At 37.7% G+C, this 19815-nt stretch overlaps 1 protein-coding gene across 1 annotated transcript in view; it reads left to right on the top strand.

Moving 5' to 3' along the window:
• The window catches only part of RNF38 (ring finger protein 38), a 107907-nt gene that overhangs the window by 70139 nt on the left and 17953 nt on the right, over positions 1-19815 (top strand). Inside the window, exons 3-5 of the mRNA XM_021533862.4 lie at positions 11481-11674; positions 15925-16141; positions 18826-18993. Coding sequence (XP_021389537.4) covers positions 11481-11674; positions 15925-16141; positions 18826-18993 — 579 coding nt within the window. The remainder of the gene's footprint in view (positions 1-11480; positions 11675-15924; positions 16142-18825; positions 18994-19815) is intronic.

Here is a 19815-nt window from a genome sequence, read left to right as displayed (position 1 = left end):
GGCACGCTTGTGGCTTCTGTTCCGTGGTGTCAACCAGCAGCCCCAGATCCTTTTTGCTGGGCACTTTTCCATCAGTGCCCCAGCCTTAGGCACTGCATGGGATCTGCCACTTGGCCTTGTGAACTTCAACCTCGGTGCGTTGTGTTGGTGCATCCTGTCCAGATACATCTGCAGAGCCTTCAGCAGGTCAACTTCTGCTCAGCTTAGTGTCATCTGCAAATTTACTGAGGAGTTGTTTGTTCACCTTGTCCAGTTTGTTGATAGAGATGTTATGAAGGGCTGGCCCCAGTACTGGGTCCTGTGAACACCACTTGTCACCAGACACCAACTGGATATAACTCCATCCACCAGAATTTTCTAGGCTGGGACATGCAGTCTGTTCTTTACCAAAGAAAGAGGACATCTTTTTAAGTCAAGAGCTGCCATGACCCAGACTTCTAGTCTGTGCTGTTGTTAGGGATATTTCTGCAGTGTATCAACATGTAGTACTCCGTAGTGTAAATAAACTCAATTAAAACCACTTTTAAAAAAAATAGTTTAACAAAATGTTAATCATAACATTGTGCTCAGTTATGCACTGTGTCCAGCCATAGGTGATGAGTTTACTTGTCCTAAACTGTGTGAGAGGCAGAGTAAAGCCTTGGTATTTATTTCACCTGTGAAAATTTGCTTCTGTGTGTAAAATTCTGTAGAATAAAGAAATAATAAATCAAGCATCATAAATAGAAGGGCACAACTGATGTACAGGGTGAGAAGTTTGGTGTTGGAGGTTGTTGTGACAGTTGAGGACAAGGGTTGCAGCTGTACTATGTGCCATTTGGGATGTGTTTTCTCCCTCACTCAGTGGCATCTCCCCATAGAAAAAGGAAATAGAAGAAGGTTGAACATAGAGTGCCTTATTCTTAAGTATCTTGACTGTTGAATTTTCAAGCTTGTGTTTAAATACAGCTCTTTTAAGCTGTATCCTTTAAGACTTGCTTCTCTTGTTTTGGGGATCTCCCCCCCCCCCCCCCCACTAATACCAGTGTGAGTATATTGAAGAGCATTCTGTTGTTAATGTGACAATTTGGTTGTACTGATTAGCTAAGTAGGTAGGTAGGTTTTTGTGGATTCGTTGTGTAGTTTCTGAAACAAATGAAGATTATTTGTTGGGGCTTCAAATTTCTAACAATACAGATATAAAAAGCAATGTAGAGAAAAAATTGTGGCATGAACTGAGAACATGTAAAACTACATTACACACAGAAATTTTTAACAGTATGGTTTGCTGACCAGATATTTCCATCTTCCAGTAATGCAGTTCAGTATTGTTATGACAAGTACCAACAGTGAAGGCAGCCAATTATAAATACATGTTACCACAATAGAGGCTGAGTTATTATGCCTGTAATCCTCTCACTAGGAACAGATTTCAAATGCTGACTTGTCCTTGCACCTATTGCGGACATCAGTTATGGTAGTGTGAGAAATGTTTTTTTTGGTATAAATGTTTGGGCGTTCTCTTGATGCTTTGTCAAAGAATACAGTCAGTATAACATCCATTAACACAATCAAAAGATTTCAGTTTTCAGTGGTCAAGTGATTGCTTGTCCATTTACATATGTTGTGTTTCATGTATGTGTGTGCATACCTGTGTGCATGTATATATGTGTAGTTTAATACAGGGAAAAAAATCTTGAAAGAGTGTGATTTTGGTTTTTTACTTGTAATGAATATCCTAATTACCCTGTCTCTGCTGAGATACCTGTATTGTTAATTTCATATGTCTAAATGGCAAAATCATTAGTGAATACACACTGAATATGCAAACTGTGTATAAAGTAGACTTTGCTGTTTGGCAGTGTTGAGCCAGATTCTCTTCATATACCCCATCCCATCAAAGGAGAAAGAGCATAATTATGTTTAAAATTGAAAGTGTGATCTTTTTCAGTGTGTCTATACCCTGAACACCTTGTCTTTATCTCCTCACTTCATTCTTGTTCTGGCATTATTTAAGTATGCTAATTTCAACACATTTTATGACATTTAAAGAAATTCCTTTACAGTAATGAATACATTTTAATAGTACATGTGCAAAGTTTTACATGTTTCAGCTTTGTATATAGGAGAATGAATTCTCTCTATATCTGTAATTTGAAATTTCTTTTCTGCTTACATGTGAAAGAGGGGATCAGGACTCTGTGGAGACCCAGAGATAGCTTTTAATACTGTCACCTGAAATAAAACACTTCCTTTATTGTGTAAGGTGGTGCAGGTGTCAAAACATGGACACTTTACCTCAGATCTTGGTAGGCAATTTGGAGATTGACTGATAGAAATTATCACTGGAAAATAATTTTTTAAAGTCTTTTTGGATACCACTACTGTTGCATAACTCAATTTCAGTTTTAAGAAAGTTTGAAATGTTTGCTATCATAGTACATACTAATAGCAGGGAACATCTGCAGAAATAGCACTTTTTTTTTTTCAATTTTCTATCACACATACCACTGACAGAATTGAAAACTGAGACCATAAAGTAGGATTTTAAGGTAAAATTAATATTCTTCCAGCAATTGGATTTTTTTAAATAGGGAGATGTAGCTGAGGTTTCTTCCCATATTGATGTTTGGTTGGTGTTTTTGATTTGAGAGTTAAAGATTGCCATTCAGAAGAAATACAGTGATGTGATACAAAAATAAGTACTTGCTAACATCTTGGTGTGTTTGGAGCATTTAAAGTGCTTTGATTCATTCCTGCAAAAAATGATTGCAAAACCTTTTCATATTTTAAAGGTTTGTTTGCATTCAGCAACTACTGCAAGCAGTTACAAATATTAATTTAATATTAAGAACTTTGAGGTGGCTGAGTGCTGCCTTGGTTCTTAAACCTGCATAGTTGTTAGAAAATGATGTGCTACAGCTGTGATATATGGATTTTAGTGTCCATTTTGTATGAGCAGTAGAGCTTGAAAATGAGAAACATGTAGTCTTATTAAAACATTCTCCTTTTTTTAATGCTATTGAGTCCTGCAATGCTAAATATGATGCTAATATTTTTACATTTTTCCAATGCCTTTGTGTATTTTAAATTCATGTGCAGCAAAGTAATATTACAGTGTTTGGAATGAAAATTTGGTATCTAATAATCAAATTCATAGGACTGTTTCAAGTACTTACTGTGTGAAACTTCAGTAGTCCAGATGTAGCTGTCTCTTAATGTTTTTTGTACATCCTAAACATTCAGTTAAGTGAGAAATGCATTTCAGAGAAGAAACTGATATGGAGAAGACACTGGAAGAACACAGAAGTGACAGCCTGATGTAGAATAAGAAACAAATCAAATATTCAGCTTATTAATGGTGTTTTGACTATAAGTATACCAAGTTTTCATTGGACTGACCTGTATATCAGTGTTTCTTTTGTAGTAGGAGCCCAGAACTGCACAGTACTCCAGAGATTATCTCCAAGGACTTCTGCAGGAATTCTCTATTTTTGGCCTTTCTTTCAGTCACCTGCTTTTTTTTTTTTTTTTTTTAACAGTTCTGTACAATTGCTACATGATTTGTTATTGCATGCCTCAGATCTTCAAAGACAAACTTTGCATGAAGGGTTCATTGTCAGTTCTGATTGCTGAAGAGCAAATTGGCTTTTGTGCCCGCTATCAGTAAATAATGAATTAATGCAGTTAGCCAGAAGTGAATTACGGGTGGCCAGAAAGATTACTGAGGCATGTTCTTGGTACAGTTGTTACAGCTATAATTGATACATGACATGTAGTTGATACATACAGTCATAGCTTTGAAAGACAAAAAAAAAAAGATACAAACTTGTATCTTCTTTTTACCACGTCTGGTAATGTTGCTCTTACTTTACAAACTGTGTTCCTTTTACTAAATATTTTACTGCTGTTCCACTCTCAGAAGGGCTCTTTAATTAACATAAATTACTAAGAACCTAATATATATATATATATAAAGCTGCTACAGAAGATTTTGTACCAGCAACCTGACATGGCTATTGAACATTGGTTTCCATTTTAAGATGTAGTGACTAGTTTTCTTCTTACCAGATAATCATATTTCAAAAGCAAGTTAAAGAAAATATTGTAGGCTTCTTTTCAGAATGATGTGCCTTGATAAGCACTATTCTGTCCAGATTTATATACTTTCTTCATAAATCAACAGAGATGTCAACAGGAGTATGAGTTTTTAACTGCCTTTTTTCTTTCTTTAGATTTTTTTTTTGTGTCATGCTTAGTGTTTTTTGTTCTCTATGGAAATTTCATCCTAAGTGCTAATTACAGATTCATTTTCTTAATTCTTGACGGTGTAAGAATTAAGACAAAAAAATTAAAAAAAAAGTTCCAAAGTGCAGAAAGAAATTATCTTCCAGAAAAAAATGGCTCTGAATATTAACTGGTAGTGAGGTTTTTAGGTAAAATTTGAATTTTTTTTTTTTAACCATGAAGCATTATTTACATTCTAGGATTTCTGTCTAGTGCCTGGATGAGGAAGGATATGGACATCAATATTAGAATTTTTTTTCTCACCATGTACCCATTCACCTTGACTATACCAAGATTGTGTGCATTGTCAACAGCTGTAACAATTTGCATTTCTTGCTAGAGAAGTCACTGTATCTGTTCCAGATGTTCTCTCTCATGGAAAGAGGTGTAATGGTTATGTGAATGGTGGTGAGTTGAAGCAACGGTTCTGAATCCTGCTTACCCTGCAGAAGTTGAACAAGCAATGTCATATGCTCTAATTGGACTGGCACACAGTTGGCAGGTTGAAAAATATCACTATGTTGGCCAGTGCAGCTAAGCCTGCAAAATTCTTTGGGTAAATCCAATTATACTAGCAAAAGATTGTTATTCCTGGTATTTATTTTGTCAGCTGAAGTTCCTCTAAAGAGCTTTTGCCAGTAAAAGATATGTGTCATTATTGTGTGTCATATGATTCTGCTGGCAAATCTTTTATACATGGACAGTCCTTTGTCATGTAGCTTTGAGTCCAACTGGATAATCCTTGTTTATTTTGTCTTGAAAAAAGCACACCATTTAGGCTTGGAAGTAGTCCACTTGTTCATAAAATCTGTTACTTTTTGCCACTTGTGGCACAGGGCTTTTAGTTTACTGCCCCATCGTTGCTTCTTATAGTAGTTCCTTCCTGGTTTTATTTAAAGCTAGATTTTTAAGAATGTGTGTAAAGGAAATGTCAAACTTCATGGTCCCCAAGAGCTTTTCATTTGTCAGCTTACAAGTCAATATGATGCCACTTTTTTTCATCCTATTCTTTTTTTTTCCTCTCACTGTTACACAAAATGTGTATTTGGATCCCTCAGGACTAAGGCAGAACAAGGAGCATGTAAAAGCATTGGCTTTCATGAAAGCTGAGAGTTACCACTGCGGGTGCCCCAGGACACCCGTGCTGACCAAATGGAGACCTGATTGGGAATGAAGCTCAAGGGAAGGTGCAGCAGGGAAGCGTGATAAAACCTGTGCTTGTTAGTACACAATGAATACACAGTGTCCTGTTTTGCTTGTTAAGGGAACTGGCTGATGAGTGCAGGTGCTGCTGTCTGGTTTCTAAGATCTGCAGCTGGCATCTGTCATGTGTACTAGTGCTAAAGTAGCACCACATCTGGGTGTGTGAACTAAAGTGGGTTATCATGGCAAGAAGATGCAATGTCCTTTGGACTTTGCATACTTGGATGGGAGAGACAAACTTTCTTGGTTTACCATAACAAATTCTTCTCATCCCCTACACCAACCCTTTGATTTTCATTAAGTGTTCTTGTTTAGGGCAAGGGTGAAAGGGCTGTTATTTATTCCCATATTCTTCTTAGTTTTTTGTGTTTCCAGAATTAATGTTCATTCACTCTTCCTGGACAGACAGAGTGGTTATTGTTGTGCTCTTCATGAAAGAGTTTTGTGATCTGTAAGGGAATGTGGAAGGAGAGACATCAGCTTGTGTAAGTTGTGAATGGTCAAGGGACATTTGAGTGCCATAAGGGGATAAAAAGAAAAGCAGTAATAAATAGGAACATTTTAAGGCACAAATCTGTTGAACCAAAAAATAAGGGAGGCAGATAAAAGGATGAAACCTGATTAGTCAGTAATTGAAGAGGGTATGTGGAATGTAGCAATGTTTAATTCAGTGAGATTACTTGATTGTAGACCTCATCACGTGGCATTATAAGGGAAAGGAGGAAGCCGTAAACAAGATACGGAGAGACACACAAACCTAACCAGCAAACTTCATGGAAGCAAAGACAAGAAACAAAACCTGGTCTGTCACAGTAACTCATGAGCTGTCAGAAATGTGCACACAAATCAGGATGCAGACCTGAGAGTCTAGGATGTTGGGGCATGTCAGTGAGACTGTGCCATCTGAGAAGGTGATCTGCAAGGGAAGGGAGCTGTAAAAGGGACAAAACAGGGCCAGACAGAAAAAGGGCTAATGCAGGTAAACTGTGGCCAGTCTTTATGCTTGTTTGGCTGAGCCCTGTGCCTGATCTCTGCAGTCTTGGCAGAGATTAGCTGCCAAGCTAATCTTTATTAGCTCTTTTCTTAACTGCTTCTCTATGTAATTTCACTTTCTATACCATGTATGTAAGTGCTGCAGGGGCTAGGTGAGACCAGTTTGAGTAGAAACCAGGCCAGCAGCTGGAGTCTCACTGGAGATGTTGGCAACAACCAGGTTTGCAGTGCCAGCGGTAGAAGTGAGTGAGGCTCTTGGTGGCAGGAGCTGCAGGGGCTGTAGCTATCTGAATTATTTTGTTCGTTTCCTGCAGAATTTGTATCTACAGTGCCAGCTGCAGCAGCGTTGTGTGAGTTTGTAAACTCTACTTTGTAATGCCACACCGAAGTTAAAACTTCCGCAGCTGCTGCTTTCTGTGGGAGAGATGGAAGAACACAGTAATGCTTACAAAGCCATCTGGCCTGCAGTGGCTCCATCTGTCACACAAGTGCTTTCTCTTGCTTTGGTTTTAGGGCTGTGGGGGAACAGCTCTTCCAGAACTTACTCGACCTAGGCCAAAAAATGTACTTACAGTTAGTTTGTTCTTGGATTATGAACAAGCCACACTGCATTTGGATTTAACTGTCTGTTCAGCCAAGAACTTACTGTTATTGTAGGTACAGTCAGATTAACAGAAATGTTAAAAGGTAATTCAAATTACAGTTGTTAGAATTGTTGGAGCAGATAGGATATGCAGAATACTCAGTTTACTAGCCCATTAGATGCCTATAATTACATTTGAAAATACTTAAAAATATTGATGTTTACCAGCTTGTATTGATGCCTTGAGAAGGCTGACCTAGAACAGAGGCTAGACAGAGTTAAAGAATAAAGTAGGTATAAATTAAAAGGCCTTAAAGGATACACCTTGAGCAGTGTAAGAGCCTGGCCTGGGCTACACCCAAGATGAACCCAGAATGGTCACAAAATGGACAACCGGTTACGAGGTCCCACACTTCCTTCAGTTTTGGTCCATTTGCACATTGGGGTTGATTATCCAATTACAATTTGAGATTATGAAGTCGCATTCTTCTAGTTTTCTCTCTTCAGTTCACCGTCATTTATGCTCTTGAGTCTGAAACTTGTAACAGTTGTCCTTAGCTAGAAAAGGTCCCAAGCTAGAAAAGGAATTGTTTCATCTAGCTACTCTGTGAAGAGTGCTTACCAACACTTAATATGAAGCTCAGAACTACACACCTATGCAGCACAGAATCTGAAAAATAAGAAAGCTGAAACTTAAGGCTTCAGTGTCATGGGGAAAAATAATTTCAGTATGCACTCATGAAGAGGAAACATGTAGCTGATGATTTCTAGTCAGCCTGTGGTAAGGTTTTATAGGGCATACCCATCAGATTGTCCTTATGTAAAGCTCTGCATGAGAATACTCCTGAAGTACTAGTTAACTTTTAAGATACAGGTATTTTGTGGGCTACAGAATAGATGTAATTTATTTTCTGAATTTGAGGTGGGGGATATGGAGAAGTTTCTTGTGTTTTACAGGACCATTAAGTGGAAATATATAAGGAGTTGGAGAGGAAAATGATTTTCAGATATTTGCAGTAATTGCTTTGGTAATAATTCCCTTCTGTGATGGTTAATAATCAGTGTGTGGCTGCAATATTTATAATTTTACTGGAAAAGGACAGTCAAGAAAATAAACCTCACAGGATGCTGTCTCAGTGAAAATACCTGTTTTTTCCCAAATAAAATGGAAGAGCTTTCAGATAAAGCATTAATGCAAGAAACATATACAGAAATAGAAGAAACACTTCTAAAAGGGAGTTTTGCAAACAGGCATACTCTGTATTCACCTTTATTACCATTACAGTTATGAGAGTTTATGGGGTACACAGATGAGAATTAGTCAACTATACTGTGCATATCAGTGAAATTATTACTTTTGGGAATGTCAGTGAAATGCTGACTTTTAGGGACAAGACTGTAGGTTTTAGTGGCCTGACATATGCTGCTGATGACTTTGTCCTGATACTGGTTCCTTTAAATACAAAGCAATCTGTATTCTTGTTCATTGTGCTCTTTCGGTTCAGTGTTTTTTTAAAGAAGGGCAGTGAGTTTATCTTGTGGTAGAGTGTTCTTGATAACTGCCATCTAGTCTGTTCTTTTTGTGTGTTGGACATAAGAAAAATAAATAACGTATGGCTGGAAAAAGTAACAGTAGTCCTAGAAAATATTTTGGGTACTAACAAGAAACAATAAGAGCTCTTCGGGATTTGGAAAGCTCTTGTCAATGTGGAAAGTATCATGTCCAACAAGTAAACTACTGAACTTAATGAGCAATAATAATGTAAACTGAAAAAACATACTGTCAATATATAGTTCTTCCACGTGCCGATTGAAAATAACCTGAAAACAAAATTATACAGGATATGTGTATCTTATTAACTCCTTGTATTTCCTGCATGATACTATTATCCTGATACAATTATCACATGAGAATTGGTTTCTTAATAAAAACTTAAGACAAAACAGCAAGTCTTCTATTAACTAGGTTTGTGTTGGGGCTTTTATAACATTTGTTTGCAAATAAGTTGAACTTAGGTTACTTCTTTTTCAGTACAGAAGAAGACACAATTACATTTTAAATCTCTGTAGATGTAGTTCCAAAACATTATTTTACCTTTATTATATTTCTAATAGGAAACAATTTTGAGTGAAATTACTGTTGTTTACAGCAGAGAGGAGTTAGCACTTTGAGAGTTTTAAATATCTGTGAGAGTTAGTAATCTGGAGTGATGATGAAGGCAAACTACTTAGCAGTTTACATCTCCACAGTCTTTGAAATAGTGCACTCCTGATGCTAAAGTTAAAAAATAATAGAAGAGCTGTTTTTCTAAAGTAGAATGCTTTCTGCGGAGCAAGGTGCATTAGTGTTAATGCTTGGGATGGGTGTCACATTTAAACTTTCAAGGTTTTGTTTTCAGCCAGCTTCACTAAATCCACTTTTTTCCTTCCTCCATTTGACCTTTTCTTTTGCACTCACAAAATCCCAGCATACCTAATTTACCAGCATTTTTATTACCTGTCGTTCTCTTTGAATAGGCTTAGTCATCATGGTGTAAAAAGTTGGGCCACAAATAATCCTTCTCTGACTCTTGTAGCATAGTTCTTTTAAGATTTGTCCTTTGGCAGTGGTCTCTGAAATCTAATAAAATACGTATTTTCACAGAAACTGTGCTCTCAAGGCACTTACTGGGTATCTCTTCCTGGGTTTTTTGGGGTTTTTTGCTTGGTGTTTAGCTTCTCAAGGCAAGCAGCCTTCTGGAAGAGTCACCCTTTACTTGGACAACTGCTGTCCTGAACCATTAGGTGCATACCTGCCTTTTGACCTATTTTTCTTTAAAAAATTAAAGTGCAGGTGATTAAGGAGTTCAAAAGAGATAGAGCAACAAGCAGATGCATGCATTATCAAGCTGGTTCTCTAAGGAATCTGACTGTTTTAGATAAGATATACAGTAGGGAAAACTAGAATCTGTGTTAAAGTATTTGAAGACAAGAGACTGAAAAGCTCTAAAATTCTGTAAAAAACGGCCACAAGTCAAAGACAGGAAGACACCTTTTGTCTCTTGAGCACCTGAACAAAACTTCTAGTTCTTGAAAGGTGTGTCATTGCATTGGAAAGAATGCTGGAGTACAAACTATGTGTTGATGGAAGCCTACCAAGAAGCAACTGAATACAATTCAGAAAATAAAATGCCCCTGTAAAACCAAGAGCCAGGAGAGGTCCATAGTCCAGTCTACAGTTAAGTCTGCAGTGAGACCTCTAAGAGGGGGCAGTTCTAGAATGCAAAGCCATTGCAGACATGTTGTTTTCTCTGCTTCAGCTATCTGCAGTTACATGCAAATGTGATTGAAATCATGTGGTTGTCTGAAATGGAAGTGGTGGAGTGACTGGACAAGCTGAAAGGCAGCTAAATACTACAAGTTTGCTTGCACTAGGAATCCTGTCAGAGAAGTTCACAGGATGTTAGACACAAGGATAGTTCCAGTGGCAGTTCATATGGTTTTAGTTTTTTGTTCAGTTACTGATCTCTGAAGTATGATGTGTACTTTTCTGTATTTTCAGTTGTCATGTCTATTAGCAGCATGATGTGTTTTAATTTTGGCAGAATAGTGAGGTGGAGGGGAGGTATGTTTATTGCATTTTCTGCTGGCTTCATAGGCATTGGTGGGAGCGTCTGAGAAGAATGACAACCCTTAAATTGTTCAATAGCATGGACACACAGTGAAAGTTGTGTTCATAACCAACTGGGAAAACATTGCTTGGAGGTGAATGACCTTCACATCACTAGCACTGAAAATTTCAGGGACTTCGTAGCCTTGTGGGTTTTAATGAAGTAGACAGACTTAACCGGAGAGTGATGATTTTTTTCCGATTATGTGTATGAATGGTTGCAATTACATGAATAACTAGAAGAATGAAGCATCTCTGTGCTGAGTTAGCAGAATTCAAATGGGTTGCAGTGCAGAGCAACTGTCTGATTAGCTATGTACAGGCCTGATGGGAAGGAGGTCCAATGCATAGAGCAAGCTCTGTTGTGGCAGCTGCCTACTGACAAGTACAGATTCCATTGCTTTGAAGACTGTACATCTTCCCATGCTTCTGTAGCCTGTTAAGTGCTAAGGCAGGAGGAATGTATAACAGGTGAGACCTTACCTTCCTCATGTTAATCTTTTCTGATAGAGTTTTGATTTTGCATGGATGTTGGAATTTAATATTTTAGTGCTGCTAAAGTGTAATTTAAGTAGTAACTTTTCTAGGGGTTAGGGAACCATAAAAAAAATCTGTGTTTATAAACACAGTATGAAGGTGAATACTTGCAGGTACTAAATTTAATGGTGTCTTTAATGAGTCACTTTTAATGCTAGGTGCAAAGCAATACTGAAGTATGGTTTGCAATTCACTCATCTGAGGTTGGTTGTGGTTTTGTTTTGATTTGTTTTCTTTGCACTGGTGTAGAGTGAAGACAGCCCTAGTCCCAAGCGACAACGCCTTTCCCATTCAGTCTTCGACTACACAGCAGCATCACCAGCCCCATCACCACCAATGCGACCATGGGAGATGACACCAAATAGGCAGCCTGCTTTGGCTCGGCCCAACCAACACCACTTCTCAGGGGAACGATGCAACACACCTGCACGAAACAGGAGGAGGTAAGCAAGCTGTGTAGTTTGGGAAACAAGTTCATACTCTTTCTGATTTCAACTCAAGGAAGGTGTGTTTTGGGTGGCACTGACTAGATTACACGTGGTAAACAGATTGCCATTTCCTTTGAGCTGTAAGAAAATGCAGTTGTGACTAAAAGGCTACTGGAAGTATTTCAGGCTTGTGATTAATGTGAAAAGCCAGCTTGAGGGAAGGGGTGCTCCAAACATGTTTTATTATGAACATAATTCTCTATTACTCTGCACTGAGGCAAAGCATGTAGAAAAGTGCAAGGAAAAATCTTTCTCATCGGGGTACTTCTAAAGGTGTTAAGAATGTAATGTAATACCATCATTTGCATTACAGTCACAATTAGTTTTGTACTTAAAACCAATCAAAATAAAGATGAGAGATACCAGCTGGGGAGATGAGAAGGTTAGCATAGTGTCAAATGTTTGCTGAGGTGGCTGATTCACATGCAGCAGTAATTAGATTTTCGTATTAGTTTTAGCTTGAAGCTCATTAACTTTTCAAACCAGAGATTTTGGAATAAATTTCAGTGGTCATGGAAGAGAAATTGGAACTGGGGCCTGGATGGATGATACTCTAGCAAAACATAAACTCACAGATTTTTTTGCTGTTCTAGTTAAATAATTTTCCAAAACAGAAGCTATCATTGCCTCACATTCTGCCTCAAAAATACTGAGTCATCTTATGCAAGTTAAAACACTCTGTCTCTGCTTCTAAGAAATCTTTTGGCTTGGTTTGTACTTAAAAAAAGTGTCTGTCCTTTTTCATTAATATGAAATTTAGGCTTAAGGTATATTTAGCTAGTTTTCTTCAGATTCCACAAATCAAATTTGTCAACAATGATCAACCAGTAGTTTTGAAGCAAGAGAGCTTAGAGCGTGCTAGTTTTGTATCTTTGCTTCAACTTCAAGAATTTGAAAACCTTCAGTCAGTGGCATGTAAAATATGCAGTTCTCAATGCAGCTTGTCAGACTTAGGAAAGAGGTTAAATTGTGAACTTGGAAGGGTTGTTGTGAAGACAGAAGATCAGACCTTTCATATAGTTCAGTGCAAGGATGCTCTGTTAGGGGCATTTGGCCCCACAAAATTATCTTGACCTCAAATGTTTTGAACTGACACGCCTAGATTATGCTCATTCAGTCATTTTTGTTTGGTGTCCAGTCAGCTTACACAGATTTCTTTGCAGTGTTCATTAACATCTGCAGAGTTAAACAGCGTGCTTAACTAACTATATATCTAGCTAAATGCTAGATAGCAGAATCTAGACAATTTGGATATACTGTGGGATGGAGGATAAGAATGGAAATGTGTAGCAGCTGAATGTGCATGGGACAAGTGTCTTGATGTTCAGATGCAGTCAGGTGCTAATGAAGTAGTCTCCTGTGGCTTTTTGCAAGTAAGCCACCTGCAAAGAGAGGGAAACGTCATGGCAAAACCATCTGCAGTCTGACAAGAACTGTTAGGTGGCTTTATGAACACAAACATTATTTTGTAATTACCCAGCTTGACTGCTGCTGGGTAATAACATAAGTTTTTGATCTTATCAGAAACACTTAAATGTGGGAGTATTTTGTTTCCGTGCACTTGAGTCAGGGCATTTTTTAGCTTGGGTGCAGTGTTGCATTTGAGCTAGCTCCAGGTCAGTTCCGCAATAGCATTGCACATAGTTTCTTCTAGAACCAGGGTTTTTAGGGAGAACAGTACATACATGTTTATTGTATTACAGGAGTCAATCTGAGTTAAGAGTTCTCTGGAGTCATACCAGAACTAATAGCCATTCTCATAGATCAAAAGCTTGAGTCCTTAAGATTGTTATGAGTGCATCTCTTATTAATGCTTTAGGTGAGGTTATGCCTATGCTTTTGAAGCAGATTTTTTATTTACCTTGCTTTTTCTGTTTTCATTACAGAATGGCTTCAGAGTTCACCAGGTTTTCAGGTTAAGATAAGAGGAAAGGTGCACTAAAGCTGCAAATGGTCATTGAGCTCAAGGAAGCAGGCTAGGGCAAGTGCAGGCAAAACCTTTGAAGTGTGTCTAGTGTAGACATCTCTGCCCTTGTGTCATCAGCATTAACTTCTCCATCCTACCAGTTCACTCCTGTTGGTCAGGACAGTCTGTCTTGGTTATTTTTATTACTGGATTTTATTTTTTTTTTTCATTACCTGCCTTACGATTTTAACCTTACCTCTTGGTATCAGTGATTTTGTACTGTGCCTAACACAAGAGTGCCCCGATTTGTTGTTTTTTGTTCTGATTTGCAGAAAGATGATTTTTATGTAGAAACATATGTATAGTACAGATAAATTATGAATGTAAAAGTATAACGCATGCCTGTGTGAAACAGAGAAGGCCATTCCAATTGATCTTTATCAGTCATTGTGAAATGGGGGGATCTGTACCATTGTTGTGCCTTACCTTTCATCTGTGCTTCCTTTCCTCCTTGTCTTGAATGTAATTCTGAACTAAAGGGATTCAAGAATGTCTTACTGCAGAGAAATCACCCTTGTTAGAAATACTAAGATCTGTACATACTAACTGCAGTTATGGATACCTTTTGATGGCTGTTCTTACCTGAGGGTAGGAATTCCTGCAATTTTTTCACCATTTTCTTCCTGTCTCTTTGTTTTAACCTGGCATTTACCATGTTTATACTGTGCATGTAGTAACAAAAGATTTTTTTGGGGGCTGTTTTTAAAGACTTCAAGCACAAATTTGCTACTGAAGTTTAATAATAGTTTAGGCCTATGTCTTGGCAATTATTCGTAAGTAATTTCCAATAATTCAGAAGCTAATAAAGCTGTGTATCCAGGTATTTTGCTGACTGAAAGGATAGTATATTTAGAATTCTGCACAGGAAAAAAATCCAGCTTTGCCTTTTTCCAGAGAATGATACTTACTAATTTGTTTTAAAAGACACTCCAGGCCTTTGTTGTCTTTTTCATAATTCTGGGTTCACGGAAAAGTAAAACCAGGCCTTTAAGACAGAGACAAAACTAGTTTTATGAGAACTACCTTGTCTAAGAAGCCACCTTGTCTAAGTGCTGGTGGCAGTTAAGAGAATTTCTGTTCCTCTGAAGCACTGGTACTGTCTTTTGTAACTTTCCTCTATTTTTGGAGTTTTTCCAAAGAAAAATCCTTACTTAGGTGTTTTTATGTTAAAATATTCAGACCATTTCTGTTTCATAACTGGAAATAGCAAATTTAAAACAACTGAGTACTTCAGGCAGTAGAGGATCTTCTGCAATGCTAGTTCCATGATTAGAATTATATATTTATATTATATATGCCAATTTTACCTAAGAAGAATGTAGCAGTTGTATCATGTTAGTAATAAAGCAGTACAGAATTCAGCAAAACTCCCAAGAAAGAAAACTGGATTTAAAATAAATTAGTAAGAACTGAAATTTAGCTTCTCAGTGGTTGGAAGAAAACACAGCCTGTACATTCTGCCATAGTGGTTTATAAAATAAATGCAGATAGTAATTTTTGAATTAGTTTGGATTTTTATTTGCTGCATTACAGCCTGGCCTTATGCTTTCTGTCTGACCTGCTGAGAATTACCATTTGTTTCAGCTCTAAGAGAGGCAATAGTGACAGAAAATGTCTATGAGGTACGGTAGGAAAATAGCATCTTGAGATAGACTATAGAAGTTCTCCACTCTGGAAAAGAAACCATACCACAATCATAAATTCCTGGGATCTCCTGAAGAGAATTTTAGAATGCACTCAGTTATGTAGCAAACATGACAGAGATGAAAAATTAATTTGTTTCTTCAAAGAAGTCTACTGCTTTGTCTGCTGTCACTAAGCAAGTAATAATTCTGTGGCATGGTTGAAACAAAGACCCTGGGGAAATCTGTGATCATTTAATGAAGGATTTTTACCTAGATAGAATAAAGGCATGGGAATATCATGAAGATTGTTATCTTGACTTTTGAGCACTATTGTGGCAGTCTATGTGTCATTTTTTTCACAAGGTGATATTTACAAAGGAGTTCTTCTCTTGGTTTCCCTAACAACATTAAGTTATGCTGTGTTAAGAAAAAGAGTTTTTTATAAGGATCTCGCAGTTCTATCAATAAATAATTTTATTCCAATCTAATAAACTTATTCTAGTAAAATTTTCCAGTTCAAAAAATTCCTTGATATTTGATTCTCTTAAGGTTTTAGTTACTAAGAAGGATTTGTGCCATTTATATAACCTCTTATTTTTTTAATGCATTTCCAGTCCTCCTGTTCGACGACAGAGAACAAGGAGAGATCGTTTGTCTAGACATAATTCCATTAGCCAGGATGAAAACTATCATCACCATCTCTCCTATGGACAGCAGCAAGCAATAGAAGAGCCTCGAGCCTTTCACCCACCGAATGTATCTCCTCGTATCTTACACCCAGCTGCTCACCCACCACAGCAGAATGCAGTGATGGTTGACATTCATGATCAGGTAAAATTTTTAGAGCACAATCAGAAGGCTGTTCAGAAGGTGGTGTTTGGTTTTAGGGGGTTTTCTCCACCGTCTTCAGGATCTCTCTTCTCACCAAATCATCTCATCTCATAGTTGACAATGTAAGTCACAGAGCACTAATTTCTATATGACTTCTTACAGAGTGGTTTTTGTTGAATATTATGTGTATGAAGTATTGCAGTAGGCAGTGAAAAAAACCCAAGAAGTTCAGACTTTTAATAAAGAAGATTGATACTTAACAATTCATACTTAACAATTTCTCAGTGCGTGAATTGGCATATGTCTCTATGTCTCTGTCTCAAACCACTGAAATGCGGTTATTTTGCTTTCTTAATTAGTTTCTTGCAATAAAAATGTGATATGATACTTAATAATTACATATTCTATTTCACATTAAATACTTCACCGTATCTTAGGAGTCATTAAATAGTTAAAATATATTATTTAGAGGTAGAATTCGTAATGCCTATGGTTGGCTGTCTACCTAGCAGCAGAACTCAGAATAGTTTTGTTGCATAACTAAATTAACTCTCCAAGCCTAATCAACTCCTTAAATTACATGAAAAAAATTGCATGAGTTGGTCCAGAATATAAATAATTCCTCTCTGAGACAGCACTTGGTATAGAATGCTGTAACTGAGGACCTCTAAAAGAAGTTTTGGGCCTCTCACTACAAGAAGGACATTGCATTGATGAAACACATCCTTGGAAGAGCAGTGGAACTGGTGAAGGGTCTGGAGCACAAATCATATGAGGAGCGACTGAGGGAGCTGGGTGTGTTTAGCTTGGAGAAAAGGAGACTCTGGGAAGACAATTTCTAAAACCACCTGAAGGGAGGTTGCAACCTGTTGGGCATTAGTTTCCCATGTAACAAGTGACAGGACAGGAAGAAATTGCACAAGGGTAGTGTAGATTGGCTATTACGAAAAATTACTGAAAGGGTTGTCAAGTGTTGGAACTGACTTCCCAGGGAAGTGGTGGAGTCACCATGCCTGGAGGTGTTTAAACGACTCGTAGGTGTGGCAATTACAGATGTAATTTAGAGATGGTAGTGCTGGGTTAATGGTTGGACTTGATGAACTTAGTGGTCTTTTCCTAAATGATTCTGTGATCCGGTTGAGGTAACCTTTGTTGTTGTCTACCCAATTAACAGGCCACAGAACAAGTACACTGCTTGCTACGTAGCAGTGAATAGACTGTAGATGTCCACATCAGAAGCTGCACACGCACAGAATGCAGCTGTAACATCTGTGCTTAACAGCTGGCTTGCATTCACTGCAGATGCATAGTGCTGGTGTGTCATACTGTGTGTGCAGAGCAGTTCTCAGCAGGGAAATACTTGCATTTGGGATCAAGTGAAAGGATGGAAGCCAATGCCATTCTAGCAGTCTCCAAACTTACATTTTTAAGAGTTCTTCCGCTGGAGATCCAGTAATGTTCTTGCTTTATGTTGTAAGCTCATGACAAGTCTGGCTCTGAAGAGTTTTCCACTCTACTCCCAAACACCATCTGTGATCAGTTGTCAGTATTTCCAGATTGACTGAGGTATTCCATGGTGCTACTTTCCAATTCAGGGGCATGAACATTTTGAGAAGTCATTCTTTATTGTTATTATTATGAGCAACAGACATTCCAGGATTACATCCCACATTGCAGTTATGCCCAGCTTTTTGTAGCAGAAGCAGAACTGGCTCAAGTTCAATGTCTTTCCTGAGCCTGTCATTATTGATGATTTTTAACCTGTGTTCAGTGATATGTTGTATTTTGGTCTCTTTATCTGGCCGTACACTACCAGTTTGGTAGTTTGGCCCTCTTTACTCATTCTCACCTTCATGAGGAGCTGATCTTGCTCCGTTTTAAATAAGAAGGTTCTGTTTTGGCTGATAATGAAGGAAGAGAGAGCTTTGGAATAATTTCTTTCAGTTAATCTCTGCTGCCTGACTCTTAAGCATTTTCAGTTTTATTAGAACATGAAAGTGTTAAAAGATGGTTCAGTGGTTAAAAAAATCCAACAAAACAACGTGGTTTTCCTAATAAGAATCTGGACAGTTAGGGTTGCTGCCTCTTAGTCATGTTAACTTTTGCTTTTCAGCTTTTTAGTTAGCTGTTCTGTTACTTAAATTAGGAATTTAGCTTAAATGCTGGCCTGAAGGTGAATCAAGAGAATGGTCTCTTACGAAGAAAGAAAATTTGGAAAGTTGTTTTGTTGTTTAAAGATACAAGTTTCTTGAATTAATACTGAATCAGACCCTTCAGAACTGTGAAAATTCTTCAGCTGCTTGTAGATTAGTTTTTTATGTGGGAGTTACCATCTTTGTATTTCATAAGAAGGTTAATTTCATAATTAACCTGGGGGAGAGAAGGGAGGGTAGGCAGTCTTAGTATAAGTCTGATGTGCTTGTGAGTGACTAAGGTGCCATTGAAGTTTTAACTTGTTAAGCTGAGAGATCTCTCTTGCTCAGAAATTCTGATCAATAAATAACATTCCACTGATTAAAACATTTTAATGAACAGAAATTATAACCATGTACTTCCTATTACACTTCCTTTGTGAATATATTACTTTTCTGATCTGTAAGTAAAACTTACATTATTGTGCTGTACAACAGTGTTAAGTCTTTGCAGTAAGTTATTAAATACATTTTCGTTTCCTTTTGCTGCAGATCCATCAGGGCACAGTTCCTGTTTCATATGCAGTGACAACTGTGGCTCCACATGGGATACCCCTTTGCACAGGCCAGCACATTCCAGCCCGCAGCACGCAACAGGTCGCAGGGTGCTCAGTGGTTTTCAGTGGCCATCACCGTCCAGTCTGCAGTGTGTCTCCCACAGTAAGTGGGTCTCTCTAACTACACCAGCTTCAATCTATTTTTCTAGTATAAATCTAAAATCTCATACACAGTACTATATACAGCGTCTAGTGAACGTTTTTGATGTTGCTATAATGTTGATCTCTGCCAGCAGTGCGTAACTTTGATTTTCCTGTGGTGCATTCTGTGACATGAAAAAGTCTATGACCCTTGATAAGACCCATCTATTTCTTTAGGCTGCTCATTGAAGAGTAAGGGTAATTTGTGTTCATCATGCAGCATGGTGCTGGCTAGTCTGGAATACTTGTAAGAATTTGTTCCTTACCTGTCAAATAGTGAAAATCTGTTACACAAGCCAGTGTGTATCCCTGAAGCAGCATGATAGACAGGCTTTTTCTTCTGTTTATTGGTGGTGGTTGTCGAGCAAAGCAATCTCAGGATGAGTACACAAAGACTGGAACAATACTTAATAGTAAATTCAGCAAGGAAAAAAGCAACATGTCCTGAGAAACAACAGAGAAAAATCTGAAACTGTACTGGGACTTGGAGAAATCCATCCAACCCATACTAATAATCCTACCCTATGCTTTGAATAGGTATATTATCTGTGCAATTCATTAAAGGTTTTGTAATTCAACAATGCAGTTGTCCTTTTAATACATACCAGAGTAAAGCTCTGGTTTTTTTTGTTTTAAATGTACAACAGTTAAGTGTGTTGAGAGAAAAGATCCAGTACAAATGCATATAAACACTTAGGTTTCTGTAGTATCAGCAGGCGGACTTTATGCTTTATTCTTTTAAAGCACAAAATTGAAGAATAGGTTTAACGTAAGTGGGGACTCT

This window comes from Lonchura striata, chromosome Z (genome assembly GCF_050655825.1).
Source record: "Lonchura striata isolate lonStrDom1 chromosome Z, ASM5065582v1, whole genome shotgun sequence".
NCBI classification, from domain to species: Eukaryota; Metazoa; Chordata; class Aves; order Passeriformes; family Estrildidae; genus Lonchura; species Lonchura striata.
This window is presented reverse-complemented; position numbering and strand designations above follow the sequence as displayed.